The sequence below is a fragment of the Cupressus sempervirens genome, chromosome 3 (genome assembly GCF_028749045.1).
Source record: "Cupressus sempervirens isolate cs-2001-9-10 chromosome 3, ASM2874904v1, whole genome shotgun sequence".
Taxonomy (NCBI): Eukaryota; Viridiplantae; Streptophyta; class Pinopsida; order Cupressales; family Cupressaceae; genus Cupressus; species Cupressus sempervirens.
The window spans coordinates 1,001,097,868-1,001,117,646 of record NC_143120.1 but is presented as its reverse complement, the minus strand read 5'-3'; the positions used below and the strand labels follow the sequence as shown (position 1 = coordinate 1,001,117,646).

Genomic DNA, 19,779 nt, shown 5'->3' with positions numbered 1-19,779 from the left:
CGCGAGTGTTCAAAACAGCACGGGAGCTCAGAACAGCACAGGTGCTCAAAACAACGCAGGAGTGCAAAACAGCGCAGGTACACAACAAAACCCTCAACATATAGTGATAATGGCAGGTCCGAAGGAAAAGTTGCCTAAATTTGATGGTGATGAAGCAGCTGATCCCATTCGACATTGTAAAACATGTGAAACAATCTGGAGGGCAAATGGCATAACAGATACAAACGAATGGATCCGACAATTTCCCGCTACCCTACGGGTGTTGCGATTGATTGGTTTACTGATACTGATCCACAAAAGTTAAACACTTGGGATAACATTAAGGAGTTCATTGCAGAATTTCAACTTCTGCGCGACGATAATGAAATTGTAGCGGAGATATTCAACACCAAACAAAAGAATGAAATAGTACGGGTCTTTGCCAGGAGGTTGAAGGACTTAATCAGTAAAATGGAGAATAAGCTAGCAGATGGGCTCCAGAAAAGATGGTTTATTGAAGGCCTTCACCCGAAGTTGTAGAAAAAAATGAAGATCGTGCCACCATCGACATATACTGAAGCATACAATCGGGCATTGAACCTCGAAAGTGAATAGAAGACAAAGAAGAAGAAGACCAACTCATCCGATTCAGATGATGACGAGCCTTCGGGAGAAGATAGTAGCGATGATGAAGGCAGTAGTAAGAAAGTTCGTGCTCTTCAGAAGGACATGCTTCAGATGATGAGGGAGTTCAAAAACACGAACAAGGAGACTAAGGGCAATGACCTATGGTGCACAGAGTGCAAGAAAGAAGGCCATACAAAGGGATCATGCCCATTTTGTGAGATTTGCCAGATTATGAGACACCCGGTAAAGGAATTCCCTTTCAACTTGAAAACAAGAACACCGCAGCAAGTGTTCCTGACACAAGAGGCATCCCCGTCAGGAGGGAACGGGAACACCAATACAGAAGGTGCCACATCGGGCGGATACAGAAACAACTGGCATGGTCAAAATAACAACAATAGCAACAACAACAATACAGGCGGAAGGAGTCGAATTCAGTATGATGCGAATGGTCGATCGATTGTTCAATGCCGCGCATGCAATCTGTGGGGTCACTTTGCCCGAGAGTGTACAACGACGAACACACCGAAGTTGTTATGTAGATGGTGTGAACCTGGTGATCATGAAGATGCTAGGTGTCCGAAGTCGGGAGTAAACTTGATCACCATCGAGACAGATGAAGAAGAGGTTTTGTTCATCACACGGCAACAAGTGAAAGTGTACCCCGACCCGGCGGAAGAAAAGAAGAGACTGGAGGAAGCACGGGTAGAGATCCAGAGAGCAATGCAGGTAGGAACGACACACCTGAAGGACACACCGAGTACCTCCGTACAAAACTGCGCAAAACAAAACATTGTATGGTAAATATTGCAAGCCGAGATACCCATCAGGATAAATGATCTGTTGCTCACTATGCCTCAGCTCCGATCGACACTCACAATCATCGTTCCCGTTGCTCAACTACCAAGAGAACATGGAAGGGAGCAGGAGAGTTGAGCAAGTATAGCGGACAAAAAGGGGAAGGAAAGTGGCGCAAGTGCAGAAGATCCGATGCTGTTAGCCCTCTCATCCGGACGCCATTCGGCAGTCGTCGAAATGGGAATTCTCAGGACTGTATTGACGGAAACAATTGTGGACAGAGGGTCCGGTGTCAATGTGCTGCTAGAGGATACCTAGAAAAAGTTGGGACAACCAACGTTGTGGCCACCTACCTTCCAGTTGATAACAACCGATCAACATGGAATCAAGCCATTGGGAGTACTCACAGTGCAACCAGTGATGATTGGAACACAATCGTTCCTGTTGGACTTTGTCGTGATCCCACTGAAGTGGAGAGAATATGATGCCATTTTGAGCCGGGGGTGGTTGATACAAGTCAAGGCAAAACATGATTGGAAGAAAAATACTTTATCACTTGAAAGCAAAGGCCGGAAGTATGTCATCGATCTACACACTCAGATGGTTGGAGAAGAAGCTCTATCGTTGGATTTCGAAGGAGAAGATGATGAGAGGAGGCAGAGTATGGAACCCGATTAGGAGGGAGTCGTACGATTGGAAGGAGATGACGATCTGGATTCAGTAAATGGTCTTTACCATTGGCAGATAGAGGATTACGAGCTCTTTCCAAGTTGTAATGTGCTAAGGATCGACGAAGCTAAGAAAGAAGAAGGAAATGAATGTCCGAAGGAACATGGAGAAGCCGATGGAAGAAATGAATGTTTGAAGCAACACAGAGAAGCCAAAGAAGAAAACGCGGATATGACTGAAGCTGAAGGACAGAACATACAGTATGAACCCAAAAGAAGGAAAGATTCTATTGTACGATTGCGCAGGAAGAAAGTATTACGTCGAACCACAGATATAGCAGAGAGGTACCGGCGGCAAGGAAGACACGATACGGTCTGCACAGGCAACAAAGAGGAAGGGTTCAATAAAAGTTGTAGTAGTACAGAGTGAATGTGTTATTGACGGACAGAAGGGGCAGCTGACGGAGTCCATGGTAGCGAGCTTTGGGAACAAGCTGGGCGATATGGAGATGACACAAAACAGGCGTAGTAGGTTTCAACTCGGACAGTGGGTGTTGAAGTACGATGACCGGAATGAGATCAAACCAGGCAAGTTCAAAGTTAAGTGGGTTAGGCCGTATCAGATCCGAGAAGTAGGGGACAATGGAGCAATAAAATTATGGACTTTGGATGGACAGGGAGTGTTTCAGGCGGTGAATGGCTCGAAGCTGAAGGTATACCATGGCCGGAGGACTTCTGTGTCAGGGAATGGCCTTCGGGCGACCCCTTCGTCGTTGCAGACTGATGATGCCAACGGTTGAAGGGAAAACAGACTTTGCTATTGAAAAAAAAAAAAATTGGAAAAGAAAAAAAATAAAAAAAGGAAAAAAAAAAGTGATGAAAAAGTTTTGGAAACAAAGCACTGTACGGATTCTTAAATGTTCACCGTATGGTTTTGAAGGAAGTGTACGGATTTTCTAGTCTAGTGTACGAATTTTTGTGCTGTACGAATTTCGCCAGGTTTTGCATCTTGTTACGGATTTTTTGGAGGTTTTGAGCAGTGTACGGAAGGCATCAAGTTTGATATGTACCGTACGGATTTTAAAATGATGATGCAGTGTACGGTTTTAAGTGAAGGTTGCCGTACAGTTTTTCAGTTTGGCAAGAGCGTACGGATTGGCATAAAATTGTATGGTTTCCTTCACACATGAATGTACGGTTTTTAAGCTATTTTAACCATGCACCATACGGACTTTATTGAAATCACCGTACGGTATCACAGTACGGATTTTCAACAAAAGTTATGGTATGGATTTATAGTATAGTGACCGTACGGATTTTTTGGGGGTTTGATCAGTACGGATTTCTACATGTGCTGTACGGATTTATGAGGAAAGCCATTGACACTGCGGATTTTGGTCGTATGGCGTATGAAATTTGGAAGTAAAGACAACGTACGAAAATTACAATTTGGAATGCGAGGTAATTGTACGGATTTTTCAAGCATATCATGTGTACGGATTTGGATTGCAAGATTACAGATTCTGAAGAGGGGGGTTTTGGCGTACGGCTTCTACTTGCTATTGCATTCAGACTTTGGAGGACGTTACAAGATATTGCATAAGGAAGGAGTCGATATAGTGGCAGGATGTATGGTGTAGCTTTACATTGGTAGCACAGAAGGGTGACAGGAGGTTTTCTTAAAAAAAAAAAAAAAAAAAAAAAAACGTCGACAAATCAAGAATGCTCAGAATGAGTATTAGATGATGCCATAGGGTAGAGGAAGAATCAACGATTGCCAAAAAGAGTGTAGAATTGGCAGAAAATGACAGAAATGGTGTGTTCCGTGCAATTTTGTGTGGGTTTCAGAGTGCTAATTTGGTCTTGGCAACGAGGGGCGCTACCCTTGGACCCCCAATTGTTGCGGATATCAGTGGTGGGAGTCTAACCAGTTGAAAAGACTTGGAGCTGCTGCAGGCATGGAGTGTCTGTGTACCAGAGGCAGTGCGAGTAGGTGTTGGCCATGAGGCTGTCTTGGTGGATGCGTAGAGAGCTCGGGAGGAGTTGATCATCCAGTTGAAGGCAGTACAGCGACACTTGGTTCAGTGTACTCGAAATTGGAATGCAGAAAGTGGCACAGGTGACTATCAGGGTCAGATGTCGGATTGGCTAAGGTGACAGTGTTGAAGACCAATTAGTCAGTCAATGTATTTTGGTTGTTGATTTGTCTCAGAGATTTTGTAATAGTCGTTAGGAGATGACTTTTCTTTTTGGGGGGGATGATGTCGTTGATAGAAATTGTGTATCAGTCGACGGGTCCCTTCGGGAAGGAAATTGTGTATCAGTCGACAGGTCCCTTCAGAAAGGAAATTGTGTATCAGCCGATGGGTCCCTTCGGAAAGGTTTTTGTTATGTAGCGACATGTTGTATGTGGCCGACGGACTCCTTCGGGAAAGTTCTTCTGAAAGTATTTATAACCCCTTCGGGAAGCATTGTATTGAGCAGATCATTCAAGCATAATGTAATGTTTTGGCATATGCGAATAATAATAAGAAGAGTTCGGCTATTCGTGTTCGTGTTCATTATCTGTGTGCAATTCTTAATTAACCTATGCGGTAAAAAAAGATCGAGTTGACTCCCCAAGATCTAGGTCATACAAACTCAGACTGAGTGTACCATGTCAAGATGGTGTATACCCATAAAGTATAAAAGCTTTCATCAAGGTTATGATGGAAAGATAAGTATCTATTGTACTTAAGTTCTTTTACCTAATGTCTATAATATCTTTCATGTGTATTTTTTATAAGAAGAGTATATGCCTTGATTTCTTGAAGAATGTTCTTGTAGGAAAGAATTTTTGGATTCAGAGGGAGTCTGACATCTCATCAAGGAAAACTTGAATAAGGAGCTCAAAAGATTTGATATCCAATAGGAGTTTGGAAAATCTAAAGTGAGCAACCGTTTGATGGGCCTACCTTTATAAACATTATGATGTGGAAGCATTTCTCAACAAACTGTCTTGCAGCATCAATTTGCAGTAATAGAAAACAATCTTCCAGCACAAATTTGTAGTGATAGCAAATGATCGTATGGTGTTTTAAATCAGTAGAGGACTACTGGAAAATCTTGAATAGATTCAAGATTGTGTTGTGAAAGAGACATTTCGATGTCTATGAATCACAACTTGGATAAAGAGAGAATTTAATTATTCTCTAGACTTTATCCTTAAGTACTGGAAATTAGAAAGCAGGTATTCTTATCAAAACTCTTTGAGAGTGATCATCTTAGGAAAGATCCAGGTATGATTGAATTGTTTTTATGATAATTTATATTATTGTCAGGATATTGACTGTTATGGGGCTTCACCATTTGTGTTTGTTATTTAAGAGGGGATGATCTCTGAAATAATGAACACTTGTATAAAGACATTATAAGAGGTGACGATCTCTGAGATAATGTTCTGACCAGTAGTAGGCAGCGTTCTTGGCATTAGAGACTTCTGCAACCTTTCTCAAGGTTGAAACGCCACTCGTTGGAGGTTGGGCATCATTTTCCAAGACTTGCAAATATTATTTTGGAGGTTGTAAGCTACAACGGGGCCCATGTTTCATATTTGGAGGCCTACAACTAAAATTAGGGACCTTCAATTTGTTATTTGATTATGTTCATTGGCTGCTGTTTTGAGTGAATGCACTTGCAAACAGGTTTTTGTTGGGATTGATCCTAAATAGTGGTACTTATCCAAGCTGGGCAGCAGCCATACTTGCAGATATATCATTCTTGTAAGAAGATACACATATCCATACATCAGGTTCCATTTGTTATTAGAAATTAAATTAAATTTACATGCAAATGATATCAATTCAGTTTGCAAATAAAATTCAAAGAGTTGTAATACAAATCAATTTGTTGTTAATTCGAATATATGAAACCCATTTCATGCTTAAACAGTAATCTCAATTATAAATCTCATGAATATGGTAGCAAGTCTGTTTTGGAAATACGAAAGTAGCATATCTTGTGGAGAAGTGTTTATTGTACATGTCCAGAATTTTGCATATTGGAGAAATGGCCATTCCATTTCACTATTAGTCTTGCCAAGTGTTTGATGAAATGTCAAACTATTGAATAGTGAGGGAAATTGATGTAATGTCCCCATTTTTTTGGAAGCATCAGAATTTTAGAGATTAGCTTATTATTGTGACCCTCGTAGGCTTATATGGTGGTTAGAGGGTTTTATTGGAGATGACACTTTATGACAGGGCATAATTTCATATTATAATATTATAATAAAGTGAATAAATATAAGAATTTCTCATCATCCGATTATTGTCATTTGCATTTGATGAGTTTTGTGGAGCCAAGGGTTTCAGCATTTGCCACTGGAGAACGAAGTTCTTTTGTGCCCCTCCATTTGTGTTGGTGAAATATCTAGTGAATTTGGTATTGGGAGGACATCATATAGGTCTTCTATTCAAGCATATTGGTGAAAGATCCTTCAAGGGGTTGTAGTTATTGGAGAAGGAAAATTAGTCTTTTCATTGTGCCAAATTTGTGGCCTAGGGCCAGATTGTGGAGTATGATTGAAGGAATAAGTTGAATATGGCTACAGTGATTTGCCGCGGTGCTGCCGCTGCTACGATGACTCGCTACAGTAAAATCCAGATTTCTTGAGTGGTTTCCAGGTTCCTATCCGTTTACATTTTGCATTGCATTGCGGTTAGATCTTAAATATCTTAGGGCATTTGTAGGGATTTAGAAATCAGTTGTGAAAGTTTTGTAATCTGATTTATATCAGAATCTTATATCAAAAAGTTGTCAGAAGGGATTAGAATATCATTGAACATCATAGAAGGCATTGCCCTAATGTCTTATTGTTATAGATGCATATTTTCTTATTTGTAATCAGTGTTATACAAAAACATTTGCATCTTCATTGTTAGATGTTTTGGAGTTCTTTACAAGCATATTTATTAAAGTTTGGCATTTGCAATATATCTCTTGTGCACAAAGTGTTTGACGAAATTCTCAGGTTAAGAAATCAAAAAATTAAAATCAGAATTGCAAGGGATATTACATTTGTATCAGAGCTTTCTTGCAAAGTGTTTGTCAAAATGTCAAACGATTGAATTATTATAGAATTTGGTATTGTTGAAGTTATAACCGGTTGGGGTTATTATAGTGGTATCAGAGCAGTTTCCTGCCATCCTGTGGGGTAGGAAAATTATTTTATTTTCAGATTTTTTGTTGCATTTGGAGTGAGCAGCACTCTAGCATTTTTTAACCATGGACAGACATAGGAGGACTGACAGTTTTAGAAGTTGGTGGAGTAATGAGGAAGTTAGCACGAAAGTGAATGCTTTGTAGCAAAGTATGGGGAAACTTAAGCTTTATCAACAAAGGTTGGTGGAGAGATTGTTGGATATAGAGACAGTGGAGAGGGCAACGAGGTATATGGTTTCTGCCTTTAGAAGGCCGACATCGAGGTTGTAGGGAAGGAAGCTTGAGTTTTCCCCAATGGGTGTCTATGTTGCAGATGTACCTATATTTACTCTGACACTTGGTAGTCCTATTTGCAGTGTTGATGATGGACTTATTTCACAAGGACATGTGGTGTTAGTGGTAGTGGAGTATAGTGACACTAAGCTTCAGTAGGTTGACGTTCTCAGAGCTGTTGCTATAGTTAGTGTAGAGACAGTCGATGCAGTTGTTACCATTGATACTTCTGGCTCTCTTGAGGAGGGGATTATTATTGAAGGTTTATATGTGAGTTTCACAATGTTGCTCCAGTATAGGAGGCATTTGCTTCCTCAAGTGGGACTGATGCATGTATGGAGTCACCCAACGGTGATGTTGGTGATTTGGGTGTTATAGCAGAGTCAGTAGATGTGGGTTCATTCTCTAGCTTTATTGATTCACAGCCTGGCATAAAGTCATGTCTGCAGAGTTAGGTGACACTAGTTGAGGCTCTGTTAAGTGATGGGGATGCAGATAGTATTGATAGCTCTAATGATTTGTTGGATGATGCTATGAGTTGCACCGGGTATGATACCCCTTGTCAGATATTGGGTAATGACTCCGAGGATGTTTTGGATGTCCTAGGATTGATGTTTACAAGATCCTACTATTGAGGTGGAAGCTAAGACATACAAGGAGATTGATACTGTAAGGGCTTCCATTTCTTTGGATGAGGAGTAGGTTGAGGTACATGGTAGTTGTATCTCGGATGCAAAATTGTGCGCGGATGATAACATATGTATGAGTGATTATGTGGTGGACAGTTCTGATTCAGTTTCCTTTCACAGTGCAGTTAGTGAGACAACGAGCTTGCATAGGAGTCACGGGTTACAAAGGCATCATGTGACTTGTTACCTGAAGGTGAGTGATAGTGACATTTCTTCAACTCTTGAGCATTATGATGCTATCCATCAAATGCTAACATCTGGTTGGGGTGCTCCTGTGTCAGATGAGCACGGTGATAGTAGTTTTTCCCTAGCATTCAGTTAGTTGCTAACAGAGAGTACCTTCTGGAGTGGGGTAGCACCTGTTATGAGACATTATTAGGGAAAGAGGAGGTGGCTGAGCTCACCCAAGAGCTTGAAGTGACTGTGGACTCTCTTTAGTATACTCAGTTGGCTCTTTAGGAGTCACAGTCACATTTGGATGAGGTTAGTCGACACTAGCCCCAGACCTTGTTCAGATACATATTGTGGTTGGTGGTGATTTCGCTTCTATAGTTGAGGATGAAGTATGTGATAATGTGGCCGACACATTCGTCCAACATATGGGTGTAGTAGGTATAGAGGAGGTGAGAGCATCAATGGAGAGGAGCTCTCATGGTGATTTGCTTCCTTTTGTTGGAAGTGGATCTATTTCTTCATTTCATATAGCTAGTACCATTGGACAGTTGGTAGTGCCACATTTTCAAAGGGATCAACTGTGGGTCGCAGGGGAGCATGTTGATGCTTCTACATATAATTTCTACTATTCAAAATCCTTCATGGAGTATTTATTGGAGTTCAGATGTGTGGGAGGATTTATACAAAGTGTTTAAGGGTACTTTCATTCAAGGCTCTCATGTTATTTAGAGGTTGGTGGGAAAGATTGTAGAGACTTTGTCTACTCTGCTTCTCCATGGAGATTTTGTGGTTGGATTTGTTGTAAGGATTGACTAGGGTTCTGCCCGATCAGTGGTTCAGAGACAGAGATTGGAATTGTCTCCTGATTCCCAGTTTGATGATGATGAGCCCTTAACAGAGATTGGGAGTTTTTATCAGCATTACATTGTGAGGAGTGCTCATCACTTTTCTTTTGACCCACATGTAGAGGACTTGGTTTCACGTCAATGTGGGTTGGCCCCAGTTTCATACCATAGGTTAGCACCATCTTTTGCAGATGGAATTGACAACTGCAAGTTAGATGCCTTGCAGTATCTACACACTTAGGACAGTTTGGCAGAGGTTGCAGTTGGTGGTAGTGTTTTAGGTACCTATACTTGTTACCATCTCCATAGTGCAGTATGGTGTGAGTGTTAGTTTGATGGGGACTTAGGTGTGGACAAAGTTGGCATTTCAGTTGGGTTGAGTTCTGATCAGTTGTTGCCTTCATCAATGCCCAGGGTCAGTTTTCAAATGATTTTGATGGTGATGTTCATTGTTTGGGTATTGGTGCTATGGGAGTTGTTTGTACACTAGAGGGATAGTACACAATTCTACCCTTGGAATCTAGGTGGACTGTGATGTTCATTTTGTTTCGGGGATTGCTTGGGGACAAGCAATCTTAGGGAGGGAGGACTATAATGTCCCCATTTTTTTGGAAGCATCAAAGTTTCAAAGATTAGCTTATTATTGTGACTCTCATAGGCTAATATGGTGGTTAGATGGTTTTATTGGGGATTGGCACTTTATGATGGGGCATAATTTCATATTAAAATATTATAATAAAGTGAAAATATTATAATTTCATATTATAATATTATAATAAAGTGAAAATATAAGAATATTTTTTATGCCACATTGGGGAGAAAAGTAAGTGAACTCCCACAAGGAAAGAATAAAGGGGGCATGAGAGGTTCTTTTTTAATCATCCAATTACTGCCATTTGCATTTGATGAGTTTTGTGGAGCCAAGGGTTTCAACATTTGCCACTGGAGAACGGAGTTCTTTTGCATGCCTCCATTTGAGCTAGTGAAATATCCAGTGGATTTGGCATTGGGAGGACATCATACAGGTGTTCTATTTGAGTATATTGGTGAAAGATCCTTTAAGGGGTTGTAGCTATTGGAGAAGATAAATCAGTCTTTTTTGTGCCAAATTTGTGTCCTAGGGCCAGATTGTGGAGTACAATTGAAGGAATAAGTTGGATATGGCTACAGTGATTTGCTGCGATGCCGCTATTGCTACAGTGACTCGCTATAGTAAAATCTAGATTTCTTGAGTGGTTTCTAGGTTCCTATCTGTTTACACTTTGCATTGCATTGAATTAGATCTAAATATTTTAGGGCATTTGTAGGGATTTAGAAATCAGTTGCCAAAGTTTTGTAATCTGATTTATATCAGAATCTTATATCAAAAAGTTGTCAGAAGGGATTAGAATATCATTGAACATCATAGAAGGCATTGCCCTAATGTCTTATTGTTACAAATGTATATTTTCTTATTTGTAATCAGTGTTATACAAAAACATTTGCATTTTCATTGTTAGATGTTTTGGAGTTCTTTACAAGCATATTTATTAAAGTTTGGCTTTTAGAAAGAAATCAGAATTTAGATCTGCAATATATCTCTTGTATGCAAAGTGTTTGACGAAAATCCCAGGTGAAGAAATCAGAAAATATAAATCAGAATTGCAAGGGATATTGCGTTGGTATCAGAGCTTTCTTGCAAAGTGTTCGATGAAATGTCAAAAGACTGAATTATTAAAGAATTTGGTATTTGTTGAAATTATAACCGGTTGGGGTTATTACATTGGTATCGAAGCTTTATTGCAAAGTGTTCGACCAAATGTCAAATGGTTGAATTATTAAAGAATTTGGTATTTGTTGAAGTTATAACTAGTTGGGGTTATTACAACTAATGTTATTTGAAGCTATAACCCAGCAGGGTTATTACATATGAGCATCATGTAGATGCAATGAGTGCTAAGTGTTCCATTCATTTCTCATGAGAGATGAGTTCTTGTGAACTACTCTCATGAAACATGGGTTAATGAGTTTGACTCAAAAAGTACACATTTTCTGATAGCAATATCACAATTAGACTTTATTTGGAAAAATATCTCTTTATCAGTATCAAAATTATCAGATAAATGCATTCTACCACATTTATGTATACCTTCTGAAAACCTATTCCTACTTTTTCATTTTTTCTATACTTATCTAAAGCCCCAGGTATTATTTACAAACTAATACATATTGATATAGATTCAAAAGACTGTATATGATATTATATTACTAAACATATATAGATTTAATGACTATTAATCAGTCTCAATTATTAATCATTTCCAGAATCAGTAAAAATTTCACAAAACTTTTTCAAAAAAGGACGAGAACAGAAAATTCTAAAACCCTAGCCAAGGTCTTTCCTTCTGCAATTGAGGAAGATTTACCAGCACCCGCCACATTTTGATTTTTTATTTAAGTCACTTTTATATTTACAAGATGTAAGCTTGGCGGTTTAAATATTCCATCTAATGCAAGGAATAAAGTTCTGAACTCAAGTGAAAATTCAACTTCATTCATATATGAGCTCCCACAAAAATAGATTGTTCAATCCATTGAAGGTCATGCAATTTTTCGGTTCCACATATCTCTATAGAATTGTATTGGCTAGATATTTTGAAAATATAAAATTACAAATTGACCTCCTTTAAGAGAGCAGGGATGTCTCTTTTGAAAATTAGTGTACTTTAATATTTATTAACGTTAAATTCACATCTAGATAGGTTTGGTTTTAATTTGATTCTGAAATTTGGTAAGGCTTACTTTTATAGTTTGATTGCAAAAAATGGCTTGGTCAGATTTAGTAATTTCTTCACTGGCTTCAGATGGAATATTCAATAGCACCAGGTTTACATCTTGTAACTATAAAAGCAAGCCTCAAGAGTTTAGTTGAGCTTTTAATGAAAGCTCCCATGAAAATTGATCATTCAATCAATTGAAGCTGATGTAATTTCTGTTACAAATTAGTCATATTAGCCAACTATTTTGAATTTAAAATTACTAATCAAACTTTATAGAGTGGAAGGATTTCTATTCTTGATAATTAATGCACACGTAATAATTATGAGTGCTAAATTTGTGTCTAACTAAGTTTAGTTTTAATTTGATTCTGAAATTTGGTAAGGCTTACTTTAAAAAGCTTATTGTTAAAGGTGGCTAGGCATGCCTGAATAATTTCATTTCCTTTCTTCATGGTTTAACTAGCTGATCTTATTTAGTAACATAGCTAATTTTTAGATAAGTTTATGGTTTGCTTGTAAAGAATCTCTGTTGAATTTTCTGTTGGTATAGAATTTATGTGAAATATCTAATTTTGTTGTTTATGGGTTGTTTGACAGCTGGTCGTTCATTCCAATCTTTATTCAAGGTAGAATCTCTGAAAAAAACAAAGTCTATCATGTTTGCACAATAATTCTTACTGCTAAGTGGTTCAATTTGGGGTTACCTTTTATTAATGGATGTATCAACAGACAGTAGCAGAGATTCGGCGTAGACATGAAGGAGTAAGCTTAAAAGCAATGGAACTTGATTTGTGCTCCCTGGAATCAATATTGAAGTTTAAAGATTCTGTTTTGGACTGGTTAAAAGCAGCCAATCTTCCTCCCTCCCTGCAACTGTTGATAAACAATGCTGGAATTCTCACAACATCACAAGGGTTTACGTCTGGTGGATATGACAGGTAGCTTTCTTGTAAAGAATGACCCAAGTTACCATGCACATTCTTTATTTAACATTATATTTACTTGTTCTTAATGGGCTAGACATGTGGGATAGCAAGCAGCAGGTTAACAAATAATTTAAATTTAAATCAGTCTGATTTCAGTAACCTGACAAAGAAAGATGCTCTTGGATCTCATGAGAAACATATGTATATTCCCCATTTGACATGGGTAAAGAAAAGCTGCAAACCACACTTCATATATCACATAATTGTATGTACAGGCTACACCTGCAAGGAATGTTGGGTTTGTTTTTCTCTTAAAAAAAAATTGAATGTAGCAAGAGAAGGATATCAATAATTAAATCCCAAGTTGCATAGAGTGTAGAACAGTGTGAAATTATCTTTTCCCGTTACAAGCAGATTTTCTAAGTTTGCTTAAGAAATCATTGATTATAAATGTTATCATTCAATTGCATGCAACAACCAATATGGATTTGAAATGAAATTGCAAATTTTTTCGAATTGAAAGCTTGATAAACTATAAATTGATTTCGGTAAATAAAGAGCTGGAATTTATTACAAACTTCATAATTGCTGTCACTGATTTTTCTCCAATTTTTTCTCCAAACTATTGTGTGCTATTGCAACATCTCGCTCTAGTTCTAAAAAGTACCTCTACAGTGATCATATGGCACCTTGTGGGTTGGGTTCGGAAACCTGAACATACTCCTCATCATGCATAACTCTCCTAGTATCATCCTCATAGCCTGTTGTAGAATACATCGACCTAGCACCATATCCTGAGCTTTGAGAGATCCCCACCTGTATACAGGCTCCAGCTCATACTTGGTGTTTGTATGTTGAACCATTGGTAAAGGGAGAGACGGGGTGGGATTTCAGCAATGGCCATTTTGATTCTGTCAAAAACTATTCACCCTAGATTCTTATACCAAAAGATTACGTCTAAGATTTTGTTCAATCCTCTCTTGCTAAGAGGGAGCGTTAAGGAATTACCTTCATTTAGATTGAAGCAAATCAATATTATTGAAAAATTGATCTCAATATATATGTGTATTATTGTACAAAAGAGTATACATACATACATACATACATACATACATACATACATACATACATACATACATACATACATACATACATACATACATACATACATACATACATATATATATATATATATATATATATATATATATATATATATATATATATATATATATATATATATAATCAAAATCAAATTCTATTTATATATATGTTAAGTGAATCAAATCGCCTTCTGCGTTTTGCAAAAATATCTTCCTTTCTATACTTACCCGATGATCGGGTATTGAACATGCTTCAATGTATTGCTTATGTTGGTTTATATTCCTCCAAGTCCAAAATGACTGTTCTCCCGCGTGAATAACATTCATGTTATGATTATCGGTGGTTTACAAATCATTGTATCCACGTAGGGTTATGACCCTACATGGCACGAGCCACGTAAGTCATACCCCTATGTAGATACAACCATTGGAAATATATTAATAGTACCTTCGATGCTTGTTTGGAAACATATCAATCAACATGGAAATATTATTACCAAGACAAGCAATCGATTATACATAAACACTTCAGTCTGCTGCAAGGAAAGTGCTAAGTACAGTACCATTAATATTATATACTGTAATCATTCTCAGATTCTCTCAGACTACATTTCAGTAATTATAAGTAGATTTAAACAGAGATTGAAATCTGAAAGCTATACAAGGATTAAATATGGTCTATTAGACAATAATCTGAAATTATAAATCCATTAATCTCTCTATTAAGATCCATATTTCCTTAATGCTAATGGCCATCATCCAGATCTAACGTCCTAGTGAATCCATGCCCACCTTAATAAAGGCACCCAATTCAAGACCAATCAACCTGAGAAAGTCTTCACTCCAATATTCTGTAGGTAAATTGGGAAGCCTGATCTAGGTCGGGGTCTTTGCCATCCTTTATTTGACTGGATTGGAAGTAGGGCCCCATTCCCTAATATAGAAACCTGGATTATCCATCATTTGCCGACCACCTCCAAAATCTTTTTTTTTTTCCATTGCTGGGACTTTTGCATTCAATTGCAAAAAATCCATTCAGAGGCCCTTATCAGTAAATCATGCCCCCAATGCTCTTTCCTCCATTCGACAGTCTTGAAATTCTTGTTCCTATTACGAGCCCATTTGACGAAATTTTTAAAAAAATCCTTTCTTTAAGCCTCTTCATAACAGGATCTAGTGTTTTTGCAGGGACTAGAGTGTCTTTGCATCTCAGCATCCTCACATTACCAAATCATTGCCTGCTCCCATACTTCATGTTGACGGCAAGCTTTTAGGTCCTCCGATACCTAAATCCTCTAAAAAATTGCTCTTGCTTGCCCTTCAGCCCTTGCCATTCTTCCTGCGCCTTCCCATGAGCTTCCATTGATTCTTTCTCAATGGGATCATGTTCACACCAGCATTGAAGTGAGGATTTTCTAACTGCTAAACTTCTTTTTTCCCTGCCATGCCAAGGCCCTCACATGGTGTGCACCCTTCCCCCTGGTGCAGTCGCTGTGCTCTTCCCTTGCTGGATTATAACTTTCAGAACCTTTTTTTTTAATAAAAAGGCTTTTGACAAGATAGGAAAAGATGTCAGTACACTCATAAGTACTTACTTTGAAATTCATGGTTGAAAGAAAAGCTATTTTCTTAATTTCAATTGCTTGTGATATTTTTATTGGGCATCCCTAAACGACTGTAAAACAGTCCAAGTAGACTGGAGAGAAGTTAGATTTTAAGTCAAACAACATTTATAATTAAGAATCATTTGATAGGTGAAGGGTATGTGAGAAGTATACTTTCATACCAAGGAGAAAAAGTGCATTTTGAAGCTAGTGAAACCAGAAGCAAGATGTGCAAATGGAATTTAATTGAAAGTGAAATAAGAAAACTTTGTCTAATGATTCTTTTGTGCATTCTTAATGTATGCTTCGATTTTCAAGAGATCTTACCTTCTGTGCAGAATGATGGCAAGTAATTACTTGGGAGCTTTTATGCTTACACACCTGCTTTTACCTCTACTGCAGTCCAGTTCCTGCCCTCCTCGGATTGTTAATGTGGCTTCATTTACACATTGGTGTGGTGAGTAATAACAGGAGTAAGTGTTTACAAATTCAACTGTAAAAATTGATTGGTACCATAGTGTGTTTATCTGTGCACAATCATGGTACTGACACTGCACCTGACAATAAATCAGAGTAATTTAAATGACTGATTCTGAGTGTATTGGATGTACTTGTATATAGTCCAGGATATACAAGTAAACGAGGCAAGTCTGGCAAAAGGAGATGTGCAGAATTTCTCCAATTTAAAGTGGTACCAGTTAGCCCGTATTTATGAATCAACTAAATGTAAGATTGTACTAGTTCATTGCCATTGCAATCTGTTTATTGACGATACATTTTTTAAGTTTCTGGCCTAACATAAAACTATTGGCAGTGTGTTTAGTTCTCTTCACATTTGAGCTTCATCGGCAGCTCTATATAGGAAACCATCTACATCCAATTTCTGTCACGTATGTATTTCTGGTGAATAGGCACCCACACTCATCTGACTCCTATGTATTTGTCTATTTTAGAAAATTTGACAGTTTTCAATTCCTTGATACATTCCCTTATATGAACAAAATACAACTATACCGTAATGCTTCTGATATGTCTGAAAGAGTGATTTGCATGTCTATATTATCATTATGATTTGATTCACCAGAGAAAGATCTCTACTAATTGCTACAGTAGACTGGTAAGATAAATCAAACAGAGCTGCTATTGGTATTTTATTTCTCATTGAATTTTTTTGTATTAATACCCAAATCTTTGCTCCTAACAATCATATTTATACTTTCTTATGCTCTTTCAATATCTCATGCACAGGGCTGCTGATCCAGGAGCTGTTGAAACAGGCATCTTGCGTGAAGTACCTACCTGGCTTTCATTTGTGATTTTCAAAGTGATGAAATACTTATACCTTATGCAGTCCCCAAAACTGGGTTCTAGAGCAATCATTGATGCAGCTTTAGCTCCTCCAGTATGTATCTAGGACATCTTACAATGTATTTCTTTATTGGCTAAACGTTTAGTGACATGAAACTAGGAAAACGAGGTTAGATTACTTTCACTTTCTGTTTAAGCATGGAAGATTTTCTGATTATTGAGTCAAATATTTCAAAGTTTAACTATAGAATTCGGGATTTCTCCACTATCTTATATAGAAGGTTTAGGACAAGACATTCTTTTCAATAAGTGATGATAAATATCTCTTCAATTTACATATTTTGTATCTCTTCATTATGGATATTTCTTGTTCTGTATGCGGCACTCTGTTCTATAGTTGCCTTTGTTGCTGCTGGATCCATTACCATCCTTTTCACTTCAAATCTTATTAGTTTTTGGCTACAGGGATTTGTAATCCCCAAGTGCACAGAAACCAGCGTCATTTAAAATCCAGAATAAAACCCTAACTGAAGTTGTTATCCTTGGTCTACCAGAATCCTCTGAATTTATCACAATACAAGCTCTATGGAAATACAATTGGAGTTCTACTCTTAACTAGAAAGTTGTGACCAATAAAACTAGAAAACTAAATGATTGAAACAAAATTACACAGCATTTAACTGAAGGCTTACAGTACCAATCTCACAATTTGAAGTTAGAAGTATTACCCTGCAAGGATGACCTCTGAGCATGCACCATTGCATAGTACGCTTAAATTTTTCCCCAATAAAACATCAGATTAATGTCAAGCAGTGTATATGGTCATTATTTTGTGATCATTCGAAACCAAAGCTTAGATGCAAATCAGGAAAAGTAAATGTAACAATTGATGCACTGTCGTCTATTATAAATCTTACCTGTCCGAAAAACTTAAGCAAGATATCATGCAGCAATAACAATAGTTGTCAACTCATTGTCGGTCTTTAAAAACATAAGGAGTTATTATTTTAAGTAATCTCAGTTGGTGCTTCTGTATTTGCTAGTGGAAGTATTTGGCTGATATAATTTTGGGTTACTGACGTCCACAGGAAGCATCTGGCAAGTATTTTTTTGGAGGAGGGGGAAGAACAATTGAGCCATCGATCCTTTCAAATGATTCAGAGCTTGCACAGAAATTATGGAAAGCTTCTGCATCTCTTCTTAATATAGCAGCATAGAGGGCTCTCAGAGATGGAAATCATTTACTGTATATTTTTTTGAAAATGCAGTTTATCCTTGTTTTCTAGAGGAAAGGGAAATTGAATTTAAATACAATCTATTAGAATGTTTTTGTTTTTGTATATATTAAATTGCATGCACCCTTTTTTTCAAAGCACTCACATATTTTTCCATTAATGTGATTGCTTATTGAAGTTATACGAGCACAATTTATAAGTCAGGACATGACAAATACTTTGCACTTCATGGCATATCTAGGGAATTCAATACCCTTCTATCAAAATGCTGTAATTTCTGACATTAAAGAAGATTTAAAGCTTCCAAAGTGAACCTGTTCTCCACTGTTAAGAAAATCTTGTAATTTATTTGTGGAAAATGCCTTTAAGATCTTAAATAGCTATAGAATCCAAGTAACTTCAACCAACAGAATTGTTGAGCGTAGTGCCTCCCATGGTTGCATCCTGTACCTTGTTATATTTTGGATTGAAGCGATACGTTGATACTCATGTTGGATGACATTCGAGATGACCTGATGGTCAGTTACCATATTTTGATTGCCAGTATCATAGATGTTAGAGGCTATGCTATTCAGTTTGATCATATTTGCATGATGATGCTTATTGATGTGACATGATGCTTTGTGATGATATCTGGTTATATTGTATTCGGACATATACTTTGTTTATGATTATATGATGAACTTATTGGATTTTGGATACTATGATTCTATGCTACATATATTTACTTCATTCTTGCTTTGAGATGTTTTATGATGCAGTGATTGATGTAAATAGATTATGTTGACGTAATTAAATGAATGGTTATTTATGTAATTGAATGCATTTATCGCTTCGGCTATATTATTATATGCAATTGCACTTGATCGTGTTGTTTGGTGTGCAGATTTATATCTCTGACAGTGGCACACAGAGTTAGTGATTCGACTATTTTTACCTAGCAAATGTCATCCCTGTATGGACGACGTATCTTGTTTAATTGTTAATTAAAACCCTCCGATGATTTAATAAATCTGGATTTCTTTTGCATTATGTCATTAGACCCGTGAGCGTGTTTGTGCATTTAGAGGTTCGCATTTGTCGCAAAATTTATTAAGGAATATTGTGATTTAATAGTTTTGGGAATTTTATATTTGATTTCATTATTTTAATTCCCGACAGCTTTGCCGAAGTTGAATTTCATTTAGTTAGAATTACCCAATTTTGTCTGGGTTGAGAAAGGGTTGTTTTAGTGGGTCAATTAATTTCTTGATATTATATTTCACTTTTAAAAGTGAATATATATTTCAAGAGGGAATTATTTCGCTCACTTCTCACTTGTGGAATAGAAATTTGGAGAGCAAATTCCAAAATCCTCTTAGAAGGATTTACTGTTTTATTCATTGTAGGACCTACGAGCATGGGATCATCGCGAGGTTGAGCTCGTTGAATCTAGCTCGAGGAGACCTTCATTTGCCAAGACTTTTGGCAGTGACCGTGAGGCGATTATTTTATTGCGTGCATTCCTGTTTTAGCCCTTTTGGCTGCGAGGTAGGGCTCTCTTGTCATATTGCTTTTGCTCCATTTTGGAGTCTGTTTCTAGTAGTAAA

General features: G+C 37.5%; 1 protein-coding gene across 2 annotated transcripts in view; it reads left to right on the top strand.

Annotated features, from left to right (window-relative positions):
• The window catches only part of LOC149570124 (short-chain dehydrogenase TIC 32, chloroplastic-like), a 29,794-nt gene extending 11,268 nt beyond the window's left edge, over positions 1-18,526 (top strand). The window contains exons 3-10 of one of the 2 annotated variants that reach the window (XM_089822789.1): positions 12,612-12,640; positions 12,744-12,952; positions 15,986-16,104; positions 16,269-16,373; positions 16,462-16,537; positions 16,732-16,764; positions 16,896-17,049; positions 18,044-18,526. In XM_089822789.1, coding sequence (XP_089678915.1) covers positions 12,612-12,640; positions 12,744-12,952; positions 15,986-16,104; positions 16,269-16,373; positions 16,462-16,537; positions 16,732-16,764; positions 16,896-17,049; positions 18,044-18,172 — 854 coding nt within the window. In that variant the 3' untranslated portion in view covers positions 18,173-18,526. The remainder of the gene's footprint in view (positions 1-12,611; positions 12,641-12,743; positions 12,953-15,985; positions 16,105-16,268; positions 16,374-16,461; positions 16,538-16,731; positions 16,765-16,895; positions 17,050-18,043) is intronic. The other variant, XM_089822790.1, reaches the window with a different exon arrangement.
• Positions 18,527-19,779: the final 1,253 nt, after the last annotated feature.